We start from the raw sequence: 26,656 nt of genomic DNA, 5'->3' as shown, positions 1-26,656 counted from the left end.
ACATGAAAATATGTGCTCTCATAAAAATCCTTTCATCCTATGAATATATCCATCACGTCAAATTCAGCGCATCACATTCTCAAGAATCTTAAAAGATGTGACAAAATAAAACGCTCCCAAAGAATGCTTGAAGTCCAAACACTTTTTTAATAGAAGAGTTATAAAAATATTCAAAAACTTTTAGTTTAAAATGATTTCATAAATTACTAACGAATGTTAGGTTTGCAAATAATATATAAAATCTAAGAATAATATTACTGAGTTTGGACCGCACAAATTCCCTGTTACCTTACCACCAAATATGGTATTATTGAAAATTTACAATGAAATTTTTACGTGATATACTTAGCTTTCATCAACTGCTTCCGAGGGATATTACAATCTGAGATGGCTTCAAAATAACTCTCCTCGACCCTTTCCCGGACAAGGGGGAAAAAAGAAATTAAAACTCACGTGCCCAATACAAAAACAACAAAGCAAGAAAATCAAAAGAAACCACAAGAACCCACCAAAATGAGGCAGCGTGAGTTTAATTACAAGCAGCTCACTTGAGCTCAGAATCGCTATCCTGAATTAGTCTGTAACACAATTAGGCAATCCTCTGCCATTGTGTCGCACCTTACACCTTGTTTCTGCAGAGAAAATTCATTATGAGAGGATTATTCAAGCAGCGGCCAGAGACTCCAGCCCCTTGTCTCCTCCCATTTCAGCCATCTTAAAGTGGCGTTCCGAGGGGAAGACAAATACATTATATGCAGCAATTGAGGGTTGAAACCCAGCAGAGTATCTTGCAGCAGTCAGAGTAACTCTGGGCAGCGTCAATGAACCCGAAGCAAGTGGCACAAGCTTGTAAGTGAGGGCGTGCTCTGATTTTGGCAAAACAAAAACTGTGTCATTGTGCGACCCAGATAACACAAAACTTTGTGAATCTGACAATGAGAACTTGAGCTCTTGAAGTAACTGGGTTTGATTTTGAATTTTAATAGAAAATGTGAAGGGCTCTCCGAGGATGGCATGAGGAGGGCAGTCCAAACTCAAAACCAATGGAGATGACTCCACATTCACATCTGGAAGTCTATGTTTGGTCAATACCCCAGTTGTCATGATGGAAGCAGGCTGCTCTTTAGGTCCTGAAAGTCTCCTCCATCTCAGGTGCACTGTTCCCATCTTAATAGTCGGAATATTCACCTCAGGTATAACACAGAAAACTTTCTTGAACTCTTCACCTGGCACGAGAAGGGCAAGGTCTTTCAGCTCCTCATTTCCACATTGCACGCGACATGACCGTCCAATGCTATCATCGTCAACTTCGATAGACATAGATAGCAACTGTAATGGCACCTCAGTGCAGTTCCTAGCAGCAACAACGACGACGCTCCTTTTGTTAAGAGGCAGTGATGCCAAACGATCAGAACTGGGGCCAGTTTTTATTCTTGAGAGTAGCAATGCGTCCTGTCGGAATGGCAGCATAAACTTGTGGCTAACTGCAACAGCAGTTCTCCCTTCAATCTGCAAGCTCTTGTGGATGTGGACCTTCTGTGCAGCAGATTCACTTTTGCACGAGGAATATCCCAATGACACATAAAGCACGACTGGCTTGGGTTGGTGCCATTTGATTTCTAGATTACAGGTCCATGAGTCTCCATTATTTAAAAAAGGAACAGAAACCAATCCAAAAGATTGCTGAATTTTCTTGATACTTTCTGAACCATTCTGAAATTTCTCTTCACCTTGGGGTCCAACAATGCCAAGAAGCTCAACATGATGATTGTCCATGGAAAATGGTTCTAGTTCCCTCGGACTCACCAAGCCGCCACCTCTTGCATCCACCAGATTAATCTTCAACTCGCCATAATAGACAGGAAGGCCCTTGGAGATCACAGTAACAGGGACAATGAAGCTCTCACCAACTAATGCAGGGCCAGTGGCACATAAATTAAGATCAACTTGTGGGTCAGGTTCTTCAACTTGGATAAACTTCTGACCAGAGAATGCTAATGCAGGATCCTTGGTTGGAAGATTCTCAACACGATCTTCAAACTTCCAAAGCGGTAAATCATCCATAGAAGCAGGACTTTCAGCTCTGCAACATATTGTAAAGTAGGGTCCTATTCTTGCAACCACAGAAATGCATTCAAGCTTTCCACCTTGTTCTGGATCAAGTCAGAGAGAAATCTTGGTTCAAAACTCAACAAAGAAAAACAAAATGAAAGCAATAATAACATACAAAAATTTGGGCTACCCTTGATCAAGGGACTGCATACAGAAGGCATGTAACATTTACAAATAAGCATAGCCCTAAAATCCAGATTACAGGTTAATTTGACAGGGTAGCCTGATTCAATCCAATCAGACAAGTAACAACATTTTTGCACCATCTAACTGTTTTCATAAATAAAAGCAAATTTGTGCAGGTGAAGTTGTAGTATTGTGCTATGATGATGAAAAAACCTTGTAGAAGTTGAAGTTCGAAAGGACGCAGAACATGCAGGAATTGCTTTCTTCATAGGAAACGTAAATCTTATGATAGGAGCCAACAACCAGTCACTGTATAGCTTCAAAATTTGTTGACCCCGATATAGATTTAGCAGGAAGACAAGTTTCTCAAGAGTGAACCAGGTTAATATTGATAGCACGTTGAAAGACCTTCCCAGCAGAACATTTTACCACTATGCTAGATATGTGTCCCATGTACTAGACCTACTACACCTAACAAAAACATTAAAGGGTACAAGAATAATTTATACCTGATCCAATGCTGTATGTCAACCGGAGCCATTTATTACTGCAAAGTGCCAAATCAGAAGCAGTCTCCACTCTGTGAGCCTGTTGGTCATTGGAGGTTGCAGCTAATGGCGGTCTCTGAGCATTAATTACAATGAAATTACAATCAGATCGATTGAAATGGATTGCTAACTGATCGATCTCAATTGTACATGGCAGTTGTGATAGAAGAGACAGGGTAATCAAAATGGGTGCACCAGGCTTAACCATCTGCTCATGAAAAGCAACCGAAGCAAGAAGTGCCACTCTAAGGGGACTGACAGGATCAATCTCAAGATGAAGGGGAGAATCACCAGTAACATTGAGGCTACCGCTGCCATCACTCGATGGCAACTCCAATTCTCCCCTAACAAGCCCAAAAACTTCCTTGTGTAAGATTTCCCTCTGTGTGTGACTTGCAGGACCAGCTGGGCCGCATTCTTTAAAACATAAAGTCTGGAAACCAGCAGCAGATGATGCTGGAATTGCAGCCATTTCAAGGGAGTACTCTACAAAATCTTTCACCAACCCTTGCCGCCTTGAGCATTCCCGCAGATAACCCAAGACATCCCACAACATAGTGACCCATCCCTCTTGCCTGTAAAGGCTTGTCAGACAATCAAAAAGCTGTTTTGCATTACTGAAGTCACTCACAGCAAAATATTCTCTGGCCATCTGGAATCCACAGTATGATGCCATCCTCTGCACTTTGAGATTACTGTATGATTCAAAAGACTTTTTAAGCAGAGCGATAATTTCAAACGAATCCAGGGAACTCTTCCCTTCTGTGAGGAAGAAACGGATGTATTCTTCATCAGAAAGACTACAAAATTGAATTGATAAGTATTAGACACAGCCAAAAAATAAAAGAGAAAGTGAAAACAAATACAAGGTTCTGAGTAATTATTTTTCAACAAGACTTACGGTTCCAATGCAACGGCATCTCCTTGCTCAACCAATCGTGCATATTGACCCACATAAACAGAAGGTATCACTGATTCAGCACTGCCATCAATGTCATTAACAGTTTCTGACATAGAAAGTGCCACTTCCAAGCAAGATCTCTTCTCTTTCAAGTAGTGAGCAGCCATCTGTTTCAAGACAAAATCTAAAGTTTTAGCTCAGATAATACTCTTAACTTGCTTTAAGAAAAACAATTTATATTTTAGATCTCATGAATCAAAACAGCAACTTGAAGACAGGAAAATGACAAAAAGTGAAAAGCTAATGAATCAAATTAGCAGCTAAATTTTAGATCTAATGCTTTAATGAAGAGCATTCTTTCCTGGCGGACCAAAATGGCAGGATAGAGCTGCTCACTCTCATACAAATACAATTAACTCGTAGTCATGAACTGATCCTGTAGAGTTTTATAGCCAGATCTAGCTGAGATGCCTTCAGATGATTCTTCTGGATAAAAAATTGATGCAATCAACCAGTTTTCAAAACCTCAATAGACAATCTATCACTTCATTTTCTAGGTTCAGTTCATTTAATTCTTGGGGTAGTTACAACCCGTGCATGGAGAATACAGCCAGTTAGATGAGGTGCCACCCCATACCTAAATATAATATAATAAATACACAGAGAATGTAAGAGCACCTGATAATAATAAGCTGGATAAAATTCCCATTCAGTCAAAGGTCTGTCCCCGATGCCTGATGCCGTGGCCAAAATGCTTTGAATGGCTGTGGAGCTTGTTTCCAGTAACTCAGCAAAAGCCAAAAACTGCCTGGACATCCATTCCCAGTGAAGAAATATAACTTCTGGTGACCCAGTGAACCTTTTGTAGAAAGCATTATGTTGGCAAAACCATGTAACTGCCTCAGTAACCTTTCCACCATGCAGCAACAAAGTTGATATCTTAAAATGCAATTGCTTGGCAACAGTTTTTATCTCGACTAAACTTTGAATTGTTGGCAATCTGGTTGGAATCATCTACATGTAAATTAAAAGAAAAGTTAATCATTTCCAAAGCATAGCATTCTCAGGAGGGATCATGGGGTTTGCTTTAGCCAAAAGTACATCCACCATAGTTTTATAGTTCAGAAAAAAATTTATAATTGGAAACCCCAAAATTTTATGTAAAATATGATATCATTCTGATACTTTATTACAATTTGAATATGTACTCTATATAGTTTTATATATACGTAAAAGTGAACCCCAAACTATAGTTGAAGTCTTGAATCCCCCCCCCACCTCCCCCTCAACTTTTAAATATTTGAGTTCCACACCTGAGCATTCCATGATAAAATCAAACTGCCCATATCATAATTTTAAATTTGTGTTGAAAATTTTTTCATGACAGGCTCATTATTTCCGCATAAAAGCATAAAAGGAAAAATTATTAAAAACAAACAAACAAATGAAGAAACAGACAAGATGAAAGAGAGCCATTAACGAGAGAAACTAGATTAATGACACTAAAGAAGGATATGAGCAATAAGTTCAAAAATATGTGAAGGATACCTCTCGTAGGGTATGATAGGCATCCTCATAAAACCTCAAAGCCTCAACCCAATCCCTGCAAAACTCTGCGTACACAGCAACCTGGCAATTCATACGTTTCAGAAAAATAACGAAACAACTTTAGAGAGCAGAAGAAAGGTAAGTGATATCTCAGATTTTCAGAGATGTCTCAGATTTACATCTATCTCAGATTCCCAGGATTAGCATTGTATAATACCAAACTCAAAATGGAACCAGTTTACTTGAATACAAATTCTACACAAATAAAACTGTGCAGGCTGCCACCTATTAAAAAAAAAATGAGGCCCTTACTTTGAAGCAATAGCGAATGTTCAAGTCAATAGAATTGAAGCTCTTCCTCTCAATACGTGTTTTAATTCTTCGCCCTTCATCTCTGTAATACATAATTGCCAGTTCTGCAAATATGCTCCCTAGCCTGCAGAATGATTGCTCTATGTAATAAAAAATATGTATGGCAAATTAGTGACAAAACAACCCATATATAGATGTAAAAAATTAAAAATTAGAAATCCATGCCTGTTAAGAGATTGTTGTAGTTCGAATGCATCATTTTGGACAAAGATAACAAAGTATTTGGAATCTATTTCAGCACGTTTTCGCAAAGCAATCATGCGATCTTCACTGATCTCATCTGCATCAAATAACTTCACATATTAATACATTTTTTTAACCCAAATGATATTCATGAAAAGAGAAAGACAAGGGATAAGGACACAAGTTTCCCCCACCTGCACCAATAAAATCAATAAATATGCAAATCTATGGTCCTATTCTATTTAAAAAACATGACATTTTTTTAGGAGACACCTCTTGATGTAGGACAGATATTAGAATTTATATCTGTCCTAGAATTGATAGAATTAGAAGAAGAAGAAAAAGAAGAAGATGGAGAAGATAAGAAGAAGAGAAGCAGCAACAGCAGTGGGGAGACAGAACAGAAAGAGAAGAACAGAGAAGGGGAAGAACAGAATAGAACAGAACAGAGGTGAGAGACAGAATTAGAAGAGAGACAAGAGAAAGGAGAAGAGAGGACAAGGAAGAAGAAGAAGAAGAACAGCAGAACCTGCAGGAGAGAGAGAGAGAGAGACAGAGACAGAGACAGAGAGGGAAACTGCAATCTGATTCAAACAATAACTGTACAATAACTTACATGTGCAGCACTTACACCACTAGTACAACTAACCCATATTTATAAATAGGGCCCAACTAAACACATAATTACAAATACTAAAAGAATTCTCTAAAAGTTACAAAAGAGGTCCTCCATACACATCTTTCCTAAACCTACGCCTAAAATATGTGTGCCGAATGGGCTGCCTAGAGGGTATAGGTGGACCTCCATCATTCTCCCCCAGCTGAAAGGAACTCTTCTCCGCAGAGTGGGACTGCAAATATGACTCCAGCAAGTCAGGAGCACTGTCGCGAACATCATCCTCGGCAAGCCATGTAGCATCCGACTCAGTTCAACCTCTCCACTGAACCAAGTAGTGATGAAAACCACCATGAGGAGACGTCACAAATTCCAAGATAGACTCCACTGTTCCCTGTGGTTGAGAAATAGAGGGAGGCTGAGGAGCTGCTGAACCTGCATGGGAATCAAATGGCAAATCAAGAGGCTCAAAAGTGCCTTGGAAAGATGTCAAATCCTCTACATTAAAAACTGGACTAATGGTCATATGAGTAGATAAATCAAGTATATATGCATTGGGTCCAAGTTTCTTAAGGATGAGGAAAGGGCCAATGGCATAAGCATGAAGCTTTTTAAATGAATTTCTATGGTAGCACTCAGGTTTTATGCGATCCATGACGCTATCACCTATATTAAATTCTTTAGCTCTACGATGTATATCTGCAGCAAGCTTATGATCCATATTACTCATAGCGAGTTTTTGCCTAACCTCAGCATGCAGCTCATAAATGTGAAGGACAAAAGACTCAAGCAGGCTCAGAAATACGGGCATCTAGTGGCAAAGGAACAAGATCAATGGGTGCATGGGGTTTGTAACCGAATACACACTCAAAAAGACTCTTACCCGTGGACCTATTCACAGAATTATTAAAAGCAAACTCAACAATAGGCGGCACCAAGTCCCAATTACCCTGTGTTTCTCCCACAATTCACAACCTTAGTTTGCCCATCAGTTTGGGGGTGGCAAGCAGAAGAAAACAGCAAGTCCCACACATTTTCCAAAGTGTCTTCCAAAAATAGCTGGAGAACTTGATATCCCTATCAAACACTATGGAGGTTAGCAACCCATGCAACTTGACGACCTCTCTAAAGAACAATTTAGCTACATAAGATGCATCAAAAGTCTTATTAGATGGAATGAAATGTTCCATCTTATAGAATCTGTCAGCAACAACTATGGAATCATGTCCCCGGGCTGTTTTGGGAAGTCCAAGAACAAAATCCATACTTTGGTCTTTCCAAGGCATGTGTGGCAACGGTAGAGGGGTATAAAGGCCAATGTTGTGTCTCTTAGCTTTGGCTAACTGATAGGTGCGGAGCTGAGACACTATCCCAGCAACATCCCTCTTTAAGGAAGGCCGATAAAACCTATCCTCAACTAAGGCAATGGTTTTACAACCCCCCCCCCCCCCCTCCCTCTCTAGGTGACCAGCTAAACCTCCGGCATGCAATTTCCAAACTAAAACATCTATAAAGGAAGCAAGAAGAATGCATAACTTAGTACCTTTAAATAGGTATCCCTCCCAGATGATGAAATCTACAAAATCCCTACAGTGGCCCTCACTCACCTCCTGAAAGATAATCCCAAAAACTGGGGCAAGTGGAGTACTTGTCCTTTAGACAATCAAACCCCGTGACCTTAGCTCTCAAAGATACGGAGAATAACTACTACCCTACTAAGGCCATCATCCACTTTATTCTCAACACTGGAACGATGCTTAAGAACAAAAGTGTACTCGTTGAGGAACTCCACCCAACCAACATGCTTCGCACTCAACTTCTTCTGCGAGCTCAGGTATTGCAAAGCAAGGTGGTTAGAGAAGAGTACAAACTCTTGGGGTAACAAGTAGTATCTCCAATGTTGGAGGGATCTCACTACAGCATAAAACTCTTTTATCATATGTACTATATCTCTATTTGGCATTTGAGAGTTTTTCATTAAAAAATGCTATAGGATGTCCCTCCTGACTCAAGACCCCACCTATACCTATCCCAGAGACATCACAAGCCATCTCAAAAACTCTACTTATGTTCGAATGCCGAAGTACAGGCGCTTCGATTATCTTCTATTTGACCTCTCTAAAAGCTCTGGCAACTGATGACGTCCAATGAAACTCTCCTTTCTTCAAACAATCGGTGATAGGAGCCATGATGGTGCCAAAATGCCCTATAAATCGCCTATAGAAAATAGTGAGGCCATGAAAACTACGAACCTCATAAATATTCCGAGGCTTAGGCCACTCTCTAATGGCTCAAACCTTTTCAAGATCAATGGCTACTTCCTACGCAAAAATCACAAAACCAAGAAAGAGCACACTATACTGTAGGAAGCTACACTTCTTGATGTTAGCAAATAACTTCTCTTCCCTTAAGGTGGCAAAGACCTCATGAAGTTGTACCGAGTGCTCCTCCCTAGACCTATTGTAGACTAGTATATCATCAAAGTAGACCACAAGTAACTTTCCTATGAATGGCTGCAAAATATGTGTCATAACACTCATAAAAGTGCTAGGCGCATTAGAAAGCACAAATGACATGACCAACCACTCGAATAAACAATCTTGGGTCTTAAAGGTTGTTTTCCACTCATCTCTTGGTCTAATTCTAATTTGGTGATACCCACTATGCAAGTCAATCTTGGGGTACCAACTAAAGCCAACTAGCATGTCAAGCATATCCTTAAGTCTAGGGGTATGCTTGATGGTAATTTTGTTGATGGCTCTACTATCCACATACATCCTCCAAGATCCATCCTTTTTTGGAGTTAGGAGAGGTGGTACAGAACATGGGGTAAGGCTATGTCTCACAAAGCCCTTGTCAAGGAGTTCTCCTACTTGCCTATTCAATTCAGCAAGCTATTTAGGGTTCATCCTATAATGTGGCAAGTTAGGTAGCTTTGAACATGGAATGAGATTTTTGGCATGCTGAATGTCTCACATAGGTGGTAGTTCACTAGGTAACTCACTGGGCACAACATCAAAGAACTCGGCTAGCAACTCTCCTACCTCAGGGCACTCACATAGAGACTCTTGATCCTCAGAAGGAACCTCGCGAGCGATGACAGCTAAAATGCATCTGTTTTCTAAGCTCTCTCGCTTAAAAGTTTTATGATCAAGCAAGTGAATATTTCTTTGAACTGAGGCTTGACGGACTATCTTGTTCCTTAACTTAGGATCTTTGGAGGTGGGTAGGGTAGGGGTCAGACTCAAAATGATGTTCTTATCTTTGTGCCTATACACATAAGTGTTTTTCCTACCATGATTAGTGATATAATGATAAAATAACCACGGTCGCCCTAATAAGACATGAGCCACATCCATTGGGAGTACATCAATATAGACCCTATCCTTATAATCTCCCATCTCGATGGGTACAAAACACCCCTCAATAACGGGTAGATTTGTCATGTTTACCCAATTCACCTTAAAAGGATGAGGGTGCGGCTCTCCTTTAAGGTTTAATCTTCCTAGAGCAGCCTTTTAGATCACATTCATGCCACTACCCCTATCAATAACAAGCTTACAAGTCCTCTCTCCACAACGAACGAAAGTGTGCAAAATAGTGGTAAGTTTCCACTTCTCACTATCCATGGTAGTGGATAAGACACACCTAACCACACTAAAATGGTGGTCATCCTCCTCAAAATCATCTACAAGATCACCCTTGTCTTTCGAGTGCTTAACATCAACAACCTAATCCTCACAATTAGGCAAATCATCAATCTCACACTATAAAGCTAAAGCTTGTTGGGGACAATGGGCAGCAATATGACCTCTAGCATGGCAACGATGACACTGCACAAATGAGCTACTAGCTTGAGGCATACTGGTCCACTAGTGCGAACAACATGATGTGACTCTAGTTGCTTCGTAGAATGCTCTCTAGGGTAGATTGAGGGAAGGTGGTTCTAGGGTGAGGAAAGGATTTGGACTGATGTGACTCACTCACCTAAGATGAAGACTTACAAGAGCTCTTGAGGTACCTTTCGATGGTAAGTGCTTTTTGATAGGCTGCCTCTAAAAACTCTGAAGAGAACTCAACCTCTCGCCTGACATCTCCTTAAGACCATTCACAAACCTAGCTACAGTGTGATATGTGACCTCAACAACATCACTCCTAAGCATCAGTTTTCAGCTCCTCAAATCGATCAAGGTAGCTAGCTACAAAAGTGGTTTGTTTACGGTTCAAGAGCTTGCTAAACAACTGGCTCTTAAAGGAAGGAGGGATGCACTTTTGTTTCAATCTTTGCTTCATCACTTCCCACCGAGTAACAAGAGGTTCACCTAACCATTCCAAGGTTTGTTGTACAGTTTGCCAATACTTCTTTGCCGGTCCTACAAGTTTCATCTTGGCAAACCAAACTTTAACCATACCTTGTATACAATACCAATTAAAGAAATCCTCCATCTGCAATACATGGTTTTAAATAACAACCTCCACCGTAATGGCTTTTTAGGCTCTCGATACCATTACACACTGCCAAATCAGTAGGAAGAAAAATCACGATCATAGAGGCCGTTGTGGATCGCGACTATTACGTAAAGGCTACTATAGCCATTACGTAACCACTATAGGACTATTATGCCAAAAAAATTATTTACTTTTTCTTCTCACTTTTGTTTCTTCCACCCCCCCCCCCCCCCCCTTTTTTTCTCTTCACAAATCATTCTCAATATACCAGGTGGCAAGAGGGGGAAAAGATTATAATGAGGATGATAATAATACAAAATTTACTATTTTTTAAGTACTCACAAGAGATGCATTAATTAACAATTTAAAAATACTAACTTTTCAAGAAAATATTTTATTTTGATAATATTAGCAATTTGATATGTTCTATATTTTTCAACTTCAACCTTTTTTTCTTTTCTAGTTATTATGCACTAGTGAGGAAGAGTGAGTTAGTTACTATGGGGGGTAGTAGAAGGGGTAAGGGTAGACCTAAAATAACTTGGAAGGAGATAGTAAGTAGGGATTTAATATCCCTGAATCTATCAAAAGAAATGGTGCATGATCGCATAAATTGGAGGAAAATGATTCATATAGCTGACCCCATCTAGTGGGAATTAAAGCTTGGTTTTGTTGTTGTTATTGTTATATGTCTTATGTGTCTAATAGATTAATGGAATGTATAATGTATTTTGTTTCATTACTTAATTTAGCACACACAAGAATTTATCATGCACAAGAAAAATGAGAAAGTATAAATATGTACACACACATAATTTTTCTATCAATGGTGGTTTAAAACAAATGTAAACTTCTTGCCCTTACCAAACAACTTAGTTGAACTAAAGGATCCAAAATACACCAAAACTCTTTCTAAGAAGGGTTAAAAGCTTAAAACATGCAAATACACTAATATGCACAAGGTTGTGCATGCTTGAAAAAATTCACGGTCATTACACCCACTTCCTACTATGTAACATCTACTACTCCCTATGCTACTTGCTACCGCGATTTAAAACCATGCTACAATACCCAGTCTAAAAAGGAGCTTGGGTTGAGTTTCCCATCATAAGCAGGCACATCCACCCTGACCTTTTTTGTAACATCTCCACAATCTTCCCAACTCTACCTAGGGGAATGTGGAGCATGCCTAGGGTTAGTTTCGTACCCTACATAATTAAACTCCTCAAGGTTACCTTCCTCAAACCTAAACTCTAGATTAACCTAAGGCTGGAGGGTATGAACTAGCCCACTGGTTTGTTTCAGAGCCAGATTCATATTGTTAGGTACTAGAGGAACCCCGAGAGCAGGAAGGATACCTGCGTTGACCCTACTAAATATGGGGAGTTGTTAGAGTGCCTAACAAATGGCTTTATGCCTTCCACAACAGGGCATTTACCTAACATCTTCAAAACTTGGTTAAACAGCTTTGTGAGGTGCTCAAACTTTTGGTCCACGGACTCCTAGAGAGTGTATAATCAGGAGACAAGGATTGGCTGTCATTTGGTGCAAGTTTAGTGGAATTGGGGTCAATGATTTTGCTGGTGACCATGGTTAATGCAATATGCTGCAATTAAGCTAAAGAGGACTAAACTTGAGTGACTATGAACGATATACAACAACAACAACAAAACCAAGCCTTAAGTCCCACTAGATGGGGTCAGCTATATGAATCCTTTTCCGCCAATTTATGTGATCATGGACCATTTCTTTTGACATCTATGAACGATATGAATCCTAAAATTACTACAATGCACAAACATAAAGCTATAGAACATAATGTATAGGAATGGATATGGTCTCACATAATATGGTAACATGGGATTGACTACATATGGATATGAACAAGGATGCAATGATGAGTTAGCTAGAGGAATTTACAGAACAAAGGGTAGATTTTTTTTAAGGGTAATAAGAAATTTGGAATTATGCAACTACAAATTTTCCCTAGTCATACAAACAGCAGTCAATAAATGTGAGTCTGTTCACCTTGCCAAAAAATTGGAGCACAAATTAAGTTTATCATCGAATTCCAATGTTAGTCCAGCAATTTCTCAAGTCCCTACTCTCCGATTGTCAGGAAAACAGCCGTCAAACAGTAGTTGGAACTCGGTCCGAATGCTGATGGTGCTTCAAAAGTCTGAAATTTGCTCAGGCAGCCCAATATTAGGTTGTATGTGATCAAACCAAACTTGATAAGTCAATTTCTCCCCCGAAAGCTTCATAATCTCAGGAAATATTTCAAATTCTTGAGGCAAGAAGCAATATCTCGTGAGGCTGAGCAAAACAACGGAATTCTAGCAATGTCCCTACGCGCGTGGTCGATGTCACGGTCTGCCTCTTTTCACACCGTTGTGAAGGGCCGTGCGGCGCTAGCTAAAGCACTCTTGCTTAACTAGCCAGCCTATCGTTTACCAACATTCATCCACAAAGCACTTTCAATAACGTTCATTCAGATAGCAGCGAAAATAATAATCAATTCATGAAAGTTGTGGCAACCAAGCAGTAAACATTGAAACAAACGTAATTCATTAACAAATCCTCCGTTGACATGTTGTACTTAGCGAGGGAGGCAAGTAGGCTAAACACATTGACAATTGCTAGTGAGTTTTACAATGATTGATGAACACTCACCCTCCCCTAAAGAGCTTTCTAGGCTATTCTCACTCTGGCACTAGGAAACATCAAAGTGACCGAGGAGTCATACTGCCTTATTTGGCTTACAAAGACTCGACTAGCAAAAAATAACCCTATACTAGTATTTACATGATGGAAACCCATCCTAAGTATACGAGATAAGCGGTCACAGGCAAGCATAATGCCCTGAACAAGCTTAGCTCATGACACCGGTGCATGGAGTCCATGAGCCACCAGCAATGGACCTCCAGCAATGGGGTTCTGGATGGTGGTAGATAAAGGGGTAAGGATTCCAGTTATGGTGTCGCAAAAAAATTTCAGGAAATAGGGGATTTAGTGGGAGTTGGTTGGAGGCCACTCCCATGTTGGATGGAGATGATATTGTTGTTGTGGGGGGGGGGGGGGGAAGGGATTTCAGGGGCGTCTGAGTGTGGTGGTAAGGGAGGTGTTTTGGTTTGGTTGGTGGAAAAGGGTGATTGAAATTGACGGAAACGACCGGTATTTTCTGGGAAGTTTTGGCGGTCCGACAGTTTTTGAATTTCTGGGAATTCTGACTTTGAATGGTTGCGTGGCGATCATGGTGTGCTCTGATACCAATTTGAAGAAAAAGAAGAAGAATGGAGAAGGGGAAGAATAGAATAGAACAGAGGTGAGAGACAGAATGAGAAGAGAGATAAGAGAAAGAAGAGAGGAGGAGGAGGAGGAGGAGGAAGAGGAAGATGAAGAAGAAGAAGAAGAACAGCAGAATCTGGGGGAGAGAGAGAGAAACAGAGAGGGAAACTGCAATCTGATTCAAACAATAGTAGGGAGACAGAACAGAAAGAGAAGAATGGAGAAGGGGAAGAATAGAATAGAACAGAGGTGAGAGACAGAATTAGAAGAGAGAGAAAAGAGAAAGAAGAGAGGAGGAGGAAGAAGAAGAAGAACAGCAGAAACTGCGGGAGAGAGAGAGAGAAACAGAGAGGTAAACTGCAATCTGATTCAAACAATAACTGTAAAATAACTTGCATGTCCAGCACTTATACTACTAGAGTACAACAACCACATATTTACAAATAGGACCCAACTAAACACATAATTACAAATACTAAAGAAGTCTCCAAAAAATACAAAGAGGTTCTCCATACACATCTTTCCTAAAACTTCCTAAACCTAAGCCTAAAATAAGTGTGCCGAATGGGCAGCCTAGGGGTATAAGTGGTCCTCCATCACCCCTCTATGGAACCTAATATAGAGATATGCATGCACATATATAAGCAGCAGTTGCTAACTGCTGTAGGTTTTTTTTTAAGGTTAATATATCATCCTTCTACTAAAACACTGATATACAATATTCCCCAAGTGACCATTAAGACACAGCCATGCAAACCAAAACTGAAGCTAATAACTGTTAAAACTTGATATACATTGTTGGTCCACAACCAAACAGGATAACATTTTAGGTAAAGTGGTAATCTAACAAGGTACCAAAGCTTGTTACCAGGAGGTCCTGGGTTCTAGTCTGGCTGCCTGCATTTACTGCGTGGTGTTAACAATTATTGTTTTCTCTGTAATGAGTGTTATTTATTGTGCGTTTATCTCTCCATGTGCTATCGGACTGCACACGCGGGGGAATCTTAAAGCTTGATATACATCATTGTTGGCCCACAACCTAACAACTTAAGCTTTTAGGTAAAGTGGTAATATAACAATAACAATCCTCATCCTTCCCTGTCAGCGACAAGAAACTAATTCATCCCACTCTTGCAATTACACCATAAGATATAAACAGTACATATGACCTGCAGACAATATTTAGGATAAAAATATATAAATATTTCCTGAGCATCCCTAGGAAGAGGAACCTCCCTGGCTTTTGAAAAATTAAACAGACATCCAATGACATTTTATTACACCTCAATCAGTTGATAAGTCAATTTCTCCCCCGAAAGCTTCATAATCTCAGGAAATATGTCAAATTCTTGAGGCAAGAAGCAATATCTCACGAATCTGAGCAAAACAATGGAATTCCAGCAATGTCCCCACGCGCGTGGCCGGTGCGTGGAGTCCATGAGCCACCAGCAATGGACCTCCAGCAATGGGGTTCTGGATGGTGGTAGATCAAGGGGTAAGGATTCCAGTTATGGTGTCGCAAAAAAATTTCACGAAATAGAGGATTTAGGGGGGAGTTGGCTGGAAAATTTTCAGGTGGCACACGGAGGCCACTCCCTTGTTGGATGGAGATGATATTGTGGGGAGGGGGGGGGGGGGGGAAGGGATTTCAGGGGTGTCTGAGTGTGGGGGTAAGGGAGGTGTTGTGGTTTGGTTGGTGGAAAAGGGTGCTTGAAATTGAGGGAGACGAGTGGTACTTTCTGGGAAGTTTTGGCGGTGCTACGGTTTTTGAATTTCTGGGAATTCTGACTTTGAATGGTTGAATAGAACGGAGAAGGGGAAGAACAGAATAGAACAGAGGTGAGAGACAGAATTAGAAGAGAGATGAGAGAAAGAAGAGAGGAGGAGGAAGAAGAAGAACAGCAGGACCTGCGGGAGAGAGAGAGAAACAGAGAGGGAAACTGCAATCTGATTCAAACAATAGTAGGGAGACAGAACAGAAAGAGAAGAATGGAGAAGGGGAAGAATAGAATAGAACAGAGGTGAGAGACAGAATTAGAAGAGAGATAACAGAAAGAAGAGAGGAGGAGGAGGAAGAAGAAGAAGAAAAACAGCAGAACCTGCGGGAGAGAGAGAGAAACAGAGAGGGAAACTGCAATCTGATTCAAACAATAACTGTAAAATAACTTGCATGTCCAGCACTTATACTACTAGAGCACAACAAACACATATTTACAAATAGGACCCAACTAAACACATAATTACAAATACTAAAAGAAGTCTCCAAAAAATACAAAGAGGTTCTCCGTACACATCTTTCCTAAAACTTCCTAAACCTAAGCCTAAAATAAGTGTGCCAAATGGGCAGCCTAGGGGTATAAGTGGTCCTCCATCACCCCTCTATGGAACCTAATATAGAGATATGCATGCACATATATAATCAGCAGTTGCTAACTGCTGTAGGTGTTTTTTAAGGTTAATATTTCATCCTTCCACTAAAACACTGATATACAATATTCCCCAAGTGACCATTAAGACACAGCCATGCAAACCAAAACTGAAGCTAATAACTGTTAGAGCTTGATATACAATGTTGGTCCACAACCAAACAGCTTAACACTTTAGGTAAAGTGGTAATCTAACAACGTACCAAAGCTTGTTACCAGGAGGTCCTGGGTTCTAGTCTGGCTGCCTGCATTTACTGCATGGTGTTAACAATTATTGTTTTCCCTGTAATGAGTGTTATTTATCGTGCGTTTATCTCTCCATGTGCTATCAGACTGCACGTGCGGAGGAATCTTAAAGCTTGATATACATTGTTGGCCCACAACCTAACAACTTAAGCTTTTAGGTAAAGTGGTCATGTAACAATAACAATCCTCATCCTTCCCTGTCAGCGACAAGAAACTAATTCATCCCACTCTTGCAATTACACCATAAGATATAAACAGTACATATGACCTGCAGACAATATTTAGGATAAAAATATATAAATATTTCCCTAGCATCCCTAGGAAGAGGAACCTCCCTGACTTTTGAAAAATTAAACAGACATCCAATGACATTTCATTACACCTCAATCAGTTGGCCAATAATGGGTTGGACCAAATATGACATCATCTTCTATGCGTTTCAAAACCATCATTAACCCATGAATCACTGCCACACTATTTTCTTCCCACCACATCCCTCATACAGACAAAATGCCAACCCAGCATTGTCAGACCAACTTAGGCCAACTATCTTTCACTATGCAAACCATCACTACATGCTCCACCATCTTTTTTGGCCACAAGTGAAGAAAATTGTGGTGCACAAGACCTTTGTACACAATGACTATTCTGAATAGAGATGACTGAGGAGAGATGCAGTCTCTTGCAGCCTAATTTTACTCTTAGTAGCATTCCCAAAAATGCAGCAATAAAAGCAACTAAAGTACATAATATCTTTTGTTCATCTGTGGGGCAGGAGATTCATAGCTTAGTTGAGTTTAATAGGCACAATGATGTTGGACAGTGCAACTGATGAGAGGTGGATGTTGGATAATTAGGGTTTTAAGGTCAATTAACTAATGAGGTAACTGCTATTTCAAGATCATTGTGTGCAGTGACTTTCCTACTTAAGAAACTGCAGTGAACATTTTGCATGTGTCGCTGTGTATAACTTTCATACATACAACTACCTGACCATGACTTTGCTATGGAGCAGCATAGAACCACAAATTCATTTTTTATTTTTTATTTTTAGCACTTCTGACTGCTTAGTGGATATGCAAATCAAATTATCAGAAGAAAAATGTTTCAAGATTATGTCATCTGTGGAAAAATATGTTCAAGTTGACAATGAGCGAAGATGGCTTACTGGATAACTACTCTACAGGTCCGAGAAGAATGAGTGAGAAGCAGAATTTTTACCATTCTAATCTGTAGAACCAAAGATATTAAAAGCTGCAGCAGAGAAGAATTTCTTCCTAACCTTTTCTTCAATTTTTCTTTAAGTCAAGTCGAGAAGCTACCTAGTGTAAGCCTCAATGCTTATTTCCAAAAAGCAATTCTATTCATCACCTGAACACCTAAGAACCCCAAATCACCCGATTGATAAGGTAAAATCTCCATACTCGCATCTCACAAAAAGATGTTTAAAGAAATCTCTTGTTGTTCCATAAGAATCTCCTTTGAATGCTACCAAGGCTTCCAGAAATAGAATAAGAGGAAAAATACACAGCGTACAGGGGTAAATTGTATAAGGTAAAAAGATCAACACTCTTCTTTAAACAAAAGTTTCCCTTTCCAACCAGCCAACTTCTTCTCAAACTTTTTGATTAGTGGATCCTCCCACACTCTCCCATCGTTGTTGACGCATGACAACCAAGGGAAATTAGGAAAATTGTTCTAGGGACAGGGTGCATGACGGAAATTGGCAAAGGTAATGAAGGATAAAAACTCGGTTCTGATCCAAACAAGGGAACTGCTCAAAGTCACAGGCCAGTGATGGGGCCCATGATGGTAATGGGCCTGTGACTCAGCATTACTCTCCATCTAATTAGAATAGACATAAGAAGACATAAAATAACATTGCTAAATAGCAACTTTGACATAAGAGTCACTCTCTTCCTCCTCTTCACTCTTTTCTCTTTTCAATCTCTCTTTGTTCAAGTTATAAATGGCTTCGGATCTTTTCCTTGGTCATGTCAGATCCACAACTCACAGGGAAGTGCTCTCTTAAACTGTTTGGATTAACATTTCAACTGAATTTTGAGAAGGTAAATATTTGAGGATTTCTTCAGGTTTTTGAGAAAGGTAGGGTGTACATGCAGTATGTGATGTATTCATTTCAGTGTCAGTTGCTGAAGGAGCAAGAGAATGGTGAATGCGAACATGGATTTGGGTGCTCATGGACCTACAGTCAATTGTGAAAGAAATGGGCCTTCCTCTTCTTGGATTGAAAGGAATGGTCCAGTTTCAAGGTGGTTGACATGGGCCTTTCTTAGATTCATTTTAAGTCCCAAGAGATTTAAGAGTTGAATATTGAAATGGGCTTGAGGAATTAGACCATGAAGATTCAGCCCATTAGAGTGAGCTAGCTTTTAATAAGACTATGAATACAATTCAAGCTCCACAAAAGAAACTTTTTTTTTGCCTTGATAATGCTGCCAATGAGTCAATCAAGCCTTCAGCTCCAAGAAGAAATGCAACAGGCTCCACAAAAGAAACATTTTTTTTGCCTCGATAGTATGCCAATGAGTCAATCAAGCCTTCAGCTCCAAGAAGAAATGGGACAGAAAATAAGTGCGACAGGAACACTGCAAGCTAGACTCAGATCTGGTGAAGATCCTCAGTCAGAGGTGCAGGAAGCTGATGGTGGTTGCAAAGAAAGGTCAAACGTCAATTAATATGGAACAGCCCTACTCATTTAAGAATATGTGTGCTAAACAAACCCTTGAAGAGCAAAAAGAGTCTCCATCTAAGCAAAATCGAAACAAATCCCTTGAAGGAATTCCTTTCTGTTGGTGCATAATGCAAGCGCCAAACAGCATTACTAATTTACTACACCCTTTGCCAACACAGATTTTGAAGATAACTTCTCAGGTACAGTCAAATGCTAAGGACTCAAAATAGTCGAGGAAGCCAAGTGCAGGTGGTTCAGAAGAAGCCTCCCCATGGCAATAACGGGTAGGTTAGTGCCCAGTGGTGCTTTGAGGAATGTAGTTGCTCCTTTCAAAAAAGATGCTGTTTGACTAAAGGCAAAACCATCAGAGTGTGAAATGCATAAAATGTTTCGGAAGCAAAGGCTTCATCTGGAGTAGCATATGAAAACACTCCTTCATAGGAATGATGATTGGAGCTTCTCGCCAGCACAGACTCAACCTAATACAATAAGTGGTTCAGGAAACCAAACTGATGGGTCTAGAAAGGGGTTGAGTCTAAAAATGAGGTGATGCATCAGATGAAAATAGTGTATTTGACAGTGTGTTGAACTGTGACACTGGTTTCTTATAGAGCTGCCGTATGGTTGTGTTTCGTCTTTGGATAGCAGCTCACATGTTTTAGAGACCACAATGGTTGACTTAGGATAAGAATTTCCAACTTATAGTAACAATTTCAGTAAATTAAGAGCTGCCAGTGATTAGGTGCAAATACAGGAGGTACCTTCTTTTAATTTTACCAACACAAACTTCTCCCAAGGCAAAGTTGAATGTCAAGGGTAATATGCCGTAGGACCCATAGAACAGGAAATAAGAAGTGTGGAAAAGTAAAAAAGAAGAGGCTCAGAGGAAGTTTGGTAATTTAAAGTGCCCCATAAATTATGAGTAGAAGGCTTTGAACAGCAGTTTCTTGAATCAGTTGCATTTATCCTTTTGCTTTTGTCTTCTTTTATTTTTCCTCTTGGTATTGTATTACTCTCAAGGTCTTTTCATCCTTTGGTTCATGCTTCTCTCTCTCTCAAAATAAAATTCACTTTTCCATAAAATTAGAAAAAAAAAAAATTAAGATGGCCATCTATTAACGTTGCATGAGTGGGTTCTTGAAATCAATGCTAATAAAAAGAAAGCCCCATACTTTCTACAGTTGAGAAAATAAGACTCAAGCAAACATGTGATAATTCTTCAAGCAACTGTATCATAACTCTTCGTTTTGTTGTAAAAGAAAGTCAATACAAAGCTTATGTGCGATTGATATAGACTTCACCCTAACGACATCTGTCTCCAGTATCAAAGAAACTAATTTTGAGTTCTTGACCATGCACCACTAACTAGCTAAAACAAAATGAAGCCAGAAAAATAACTCAAAATAAAGATACATAATACCCCTAATTGGACCTTTAAAAAAAAACTCTAAAAGTAGCCTTGAGGTACCTCTACAGTAATGTGAATAGAGTTGCACAGCATATGAACAACTCCATTATAGGGCTTTGATTAGTACCCAAAGCCTGAAATTTGATTTAATTCCAAGACAAATCTCCTTCACCATAATCCCACCAAAACAATGCTTGTGATTGCTAAATTTGCCTCTTCTGTTTCATTTTTTTTTCCCCTATGACCGCATCCATTCTCCCTGGTTGAAGAAAACTCATGGTTGAGTTTTTAAGTGCAATGGAATTGAATGTCTTGACTTCTCGAATTGCAAGCTTAGTCCACGGTAAAGGACTGAATTTCATGCCACTTTGCCATCTTACTAGGAGGTAGGCGATAGGAACGACAACACTGAAAAGGGCTCATCAACCAAGCTGTTGAACTTGTTGGAGATAACAAAATCAGTGGAGGAAATTAAGCTTTTGAGGAGCATGTTCACTGTTAGTTTTTGAATCATGAGTAGTAGCAATGAGCCTCATTTTGTGTTTTTGCTTTTTCTTGTTGCAGGGGGCATAAAAAAAAAGAGATTTCACTAAAGAAGAAAAGTGTGTGAGAAGAAGCAAAACAAATCATCCTAAGACGAGAACAAAGAATAAAAAATTACAATCAAAATAAACTGATATTCAGATATGCTGTACATCCCAAAAACATAACTCTTCAAAACAACCAGCAGCAAAAGCCCATAATGAAGCCATAAACTAAATCCTATTGTGTAGCATAGACCAAGTCATCTTGGTCACTGAGCTCACTAACTTTGATTTCTAGAAATCAATAACAAATTATCTTCCATTGCTCTTTCCCTCTTATTCTAGGACAATAAATGTGGTTGTCCATGGAACACATGGCATATCAACAGGCTTTTCAATCACCGCACCTTTATTTATTTTCCTCAAGTATACTTCCTTTTTTTATATCTTGGTCAAGTATATCTTCAATTTTCCCTGTCTCCTGTCCTCTTTTTTATTTCCCCGGTTAATAAGGGTCTGTTTGGATAAAGGATTTTACGTGCGGAAAGGAAAGAAAAAGAAAGGAAAATAAAGAGGAAACTCATTTTCCCTTATTTTTGGTAAAATGGAAGACCTAAACTCAACGATAGGTCTCTCCCTCTATTTATAATATACTTAAGTACAATGGGGATGACCACAATACCCTTACTAACTCACACTTATTACTCTCACATAATAATAATGCTAAAAGACTAAATAACTATTAACACTCTCCCTCAAGCTGGAGCATATATATCATATGCTCCTAACTTGTTACAAATGAATTTCACACAAGCACCTACCAAGGCTTTAGTGAACAAATCAGCAAGCTGAAACTCAGACTTCACATGAGTGGTCGTAATGAGCTTTTGTACAAGTTTCTCTCAAAAAAAGTGGCAATCGACTTCAATGTGTTTTGTCCGCTCATCGAAGATAGGGTTGGAGGCAATATGAATAGCAACTCGATTATCACACATCAACTCCATAGGTTGAGAATGTGGAAAACCTAGTTCTTTCAACATGTTCTTCAGCCAAAAAAGTTCACTTGTACAATGCGCCATAGCCTTCTACTCTAACTCAGCACTCGACCTGGCCACCACAATTTGTTTCTTACTTTTCCAACACACCAAATTACCACCAACAAAGATACAATACCCAATTGTGGATCTTCGATCGGAAGGTGATCCCGCCCAAATTGCATCAATATATCCCTGAATATGAGTGTGACCCTAATCCCGATATAAGAGACCTCTCCCTGGTGCACCTTTGAGATATCACAAAATGCGAAATATTGCATTCCAATGACTTGTTCTCGGGGAATCAAGAAACTGACTCACAACACTTGTTACGAAGGATATATCTGGTTGAGTGGCTGTGGGATAATTCAACTTTCCAACAAGTCTTCGATATCGACTTGGGTTAGGTAACAAATAACCCATATTTGGCATTAACTTTCTATTGGGATCCATGGATATATCAACAGATTTGGATCCCTATACCCCCGTCTCATATAAAGGATCAAGAACATACTTCCTCTGTGACAAAACAGTTCCCGTACTTCTATACCAAAGAAGTACTTCAATGGTCCAAAGTCTTTGGTCTGAAACTTACTTTGTAGAAAAAGCTTTAGGTCTTGGATGCCACGATCATCATCGCTAGTGATCACAATGTCATCAACATATACAATAAAGAAAATACTGCCCGATGGAGTATGACGATAAAATATAGAGCGATCTACTGCACACCAATGAAGGCCAAACTCAAGTACTATAGCCCTAAAACAGCCAAACCATGCTCTTGGAGATTGTTTTAATCCATACAATGATTTCTTGCGCCAACATACTAAGTCTGACTCTACCGAGAAAGAAACCCACGGGGTTGCTCCATATATACCTCCCCATGAAGATCACCATGTAGGAAAGCATTCTTCACATCTAATTGATGTAGAGGCCAATGACAAGTGGTGGCTAAAGAAATGAAAAAAAGTACTAAGGCAACTTTAGCAACCAGGGAGAATTTGTCTGAATAATCCAAACCATACACCTAAGTATACCCTTTAGCAACCAGTTGAGCCTTCAAACGAACCACAGAACGATCAAGATTGACTTGTACACCCAGAGACAACCAACCACAAAATTATCAGGAGGAAGAGGCACTAAATCCCAAGTATCATTATCATGTAGTGCACACATCTCTTCAACCATTGCCATCCTCCACCTAGAATGGGATAGGGCTTCAAAAATAGATCTTGGAAGAGCAACATGAGAGAGTACTAACAAAACAGTGATAAGAGGGTGACAAGAAAACATAACAAACAAAATTAGAGATCGGATGTTAGGTACAAGTGCGTTTACCTTTTTGAACAGCTATTGGAGGATCAACATCGTGAGAATAAGATCATCCGACCAAGGAACTAGAGGCACAATAGTAGAAGCTAGATAAGGCACTCCCCCCTTGAGCTGTCGTGTGTATACCTGCAAATTGGGATGATTCAAGTGACAAGAAGGACTCAAATTGGATGAAGATGTAGGAGAATTGGGCACAAATACTAGTTTTGTATTTGGAAGGCAAGGCAGAGGAAGAGACTTATCAAGTCAACAAAACTCAAGGAATCAAAGTAGTATGGTGTAGACTCAAAAAAGGTGATCAACAGAGACAGAGAATCGATGTAACGTCGGACTATAACATCGATAAAGGAATGTGACAAAACAATTTAGTGACTTTGTAAGCTTACTAACTAACATAAGATTGAAAGGAGATTTAGGAATGTATAAAAAAGGAGAAAAAGAGAGATAAAAGGAGTAGGATTTGCTGTTCCTATTCCCTTAACAGGAATAGTGGACCCATCAGCAAGGTAACTTGAGGGAGATTTTTAGGATATTGGAGATCAGAAAAGAAGTTGGTTGCACCTGATATATGGTCACTGGCAGCAAAATCGATAATTCAAGGACTAGTAGGAAGGATACCAGATGACATGCAGACCAAAGGATTACCTTTCTAGGAAAAAGAAGCAATGTGATAAGATGCTTGTTGAGACAATTGATACTATAGAAACCTTGAGTACTCCTCCTCTGATATAGTCACAATATGCGGTTCACTCAAACAAGTGACTAGCGAAGGAATCATACTTTTGGGATTTGCAAACGCCATCCCAACATTCACAAACCCAGACCAATGATCATAAGATTAATTGCTGGAACAATCGAAACAACCACGAACAAGGTGATCCACCATGAACAAGTCACAGATAAATCAATACAAGGCTGCCATAGCACCAAGAAACACAGATGCAGCCCCAAGAAAGCAACACTCGGCACTGGAACAATTGGAGAGGTGAACCACTGGATCTACCATGAACAAATCACCAACAACCTCAGATGCAGCCCCAGGAAAGCAACACTGCCACAGCCTCACCAAAAAACAATAAAAAATGAAAAAAGCTCTTATGAGCACTGCCACTGCTCCAAGAAGATCACCAATGACCATTACTAATACTGAACAACAACAAACGAATTACCACAAGTGCATTGTCACAACAAAGATTGGATCTTTGACCAAAAAACAAAAAACAAAACAAAACATGCCCAACAGCTTGATATTTTGGTATATGGAAGGAATTAGAACATTGAATAAAAAAAAAAACAGCAAATTCCACTGTTTCAGACCCAATAAACTCAATAACCATTGATAAACAGCTTCACGAAGCATCAAACAACCATTCCTTGGGTGTCGCACTGCCACGGATGAGCCGAACAACTCGCCAACGGAATCCCATGGCCACAGCCTTACAACTGAACATATGAATGCTGCCACAGCTCCAAAACACTCACAGAGAAGCCTTCAAAAACCTTGAACAGAAATTAACAGAATGCCTCGAGTGCATAGCCAGAAAAGGTTAAATTTTTTAGCAAAAAACTGACCTAAAAGCTTGATAATATAGTCAAGAGAAGGAATCAGAGCAGCACATGAGGCCGGAAATTCACTCACGCAGCAGCACATGAGGTCAGCCCTGCCGGCATTTGACTGGCACATGGGCAGTCCTCTGGCGATGGGGTTTTGTGGGGTGAGTCGTCTTGGTGGGGGGGAGTGGGGGGATCTGTTTATGGGTGTACGGTCGGTTCTGTGAACTAATATGGAATGGAGGAGACTCTAGGTAGGACAGCCGCAGGAATGGTGTTTTCCGGTGGCAGCTGAGGAGAATAGGGTTTAGTTTGGATCACACTCTCCTACCATGTTGAGTAATTGGGTAAAATGGAAGACCTAAGCTCAATGATAGGTCTCTCCCTCTATTTGTAATAAATGTAAGCACAATAGGAATGACCACAATACCCTTAATAACTCACACTTATTACTTACAGAACTCTAACATATAATAATAATGCTAAAAGACCAAATAATCATTAACACCCTTATATTTTCCTTCTTTATTAGATATTATCAAAAATGAAAGTTTATTTTAATATGACTAAAAATTATGAAAAACTAAATATTAGCAATGTGTAAAATCAAAATTTTTTTTATAAATTTGATATATTTTCCATTTTCTTTCTCATTTTCCTAGATAACCAAACAAGAAAATGAGGATTCCTTGATATTTTCCTTAATATTTTCTGAGTTCCAAGTGAGGCCTAAGGGAGGACCATCTTTTCTTGTTCATTCTTAGCTTCCCAAGAGAAGCTCCAATTGACAGAGAATAAAATCTCATTGTCGGAAAGGAGAAAGGACCATTAAAAAAGCCAAGATAAGTTCAATTTCTACACTGGATTGCTTAATTTCCTCAGCTTCTACTTACAACTTTCCAGGAGGCTGTTGCATCATGCAGAGGGGTATTTTGGGTTATTCAGCATGTGGTTCAGGTAAAGACAATTCAATGAGCTCAAGTCATCTTGGTTAATGAGCTCATCAACTTTGATTTCTTGAAATCATTAAAAATTATCTTCCATTGCTCTGCCTTTTCCCTCTTCTACAAAGGCAATAAATGTGGTGATGGAACACATAGGCATATCAACAGGCTTTTCATTGTACCTTCATTTATTTTACCTCAAGTATACTTACATTCAATTTTTACACTGGATTGTTTAATTTTTCCCAGCACTAAGCACCACAAGATCTTGGGAGAAACAGCTTCTACTTATGACTGTCTGGCAGCTTCTACAGGGGGGTATTTTGGGTTATTCAGCAAGTGTTGCAGGCCAA

General features: G+C 39.6%; 1 protein-coding gene across 1 annotated transcript in view; it reads right to left on the bottom strand.

The window, feature by feature from the left end:
• Positions 1-262: 262 nt before the first annotated feature.
• LOC131146552 (uncharacterized) overlaps positions 263-26,656 on the bottom strand; it is a 40,837-nt gene continuing 14,443 nt past the window's right edge. The window contains exons 3-9 of the mRNA XM_058096212.1: positions 5,773-5,887; positions 5,548-5,671; positions 5,236-5,316; positions 4,366-4,701; positions 3,688-3,854; positions 2,748-3,586; positions 263-2,153 (exon numbers count right to left, since the gene is read on the bottom strand). Of these exons, the coding sequence (XP_057952195.1) occupies positions 664-2,153; positions 2,748-3,586; positions 3,688-3,854; positions 4,366-4,701; positions 5,236-5,316; positions 5,548-5,671; positions 5,773-5,887 (3,152 nt within the window). The 3' untranslated portion in view covers positions 263-663. The remainder of the gene's footprint in view (positions 2,154-2,747; positions 3,587-3,687; positions 3,855-4,365; positions 4,702-5,235; positions 5,317-5,547; positions 5,672-5,772; positions 5,888-26,656) is intronic.

Source organism: Malania oleifera, chromosome 13 (assembly GCF_029873635.1).
Source record: "Malania oleifera isolate guangnan ecotype guangnan chromosome 13, ASM2987363v1, whole genome shotgun sequence".
Lineage (NCBI taxonomy): Eukaryota > Viridiplantae > Streptophyta > Magnoliopsida > Santalales > Ximeniaceae > Malania > Malania oleifera.
Note: the sequence above shows the minus strand (reverse complement) of the source record. Positions and strands in the feature narration are given on the sequence as shown.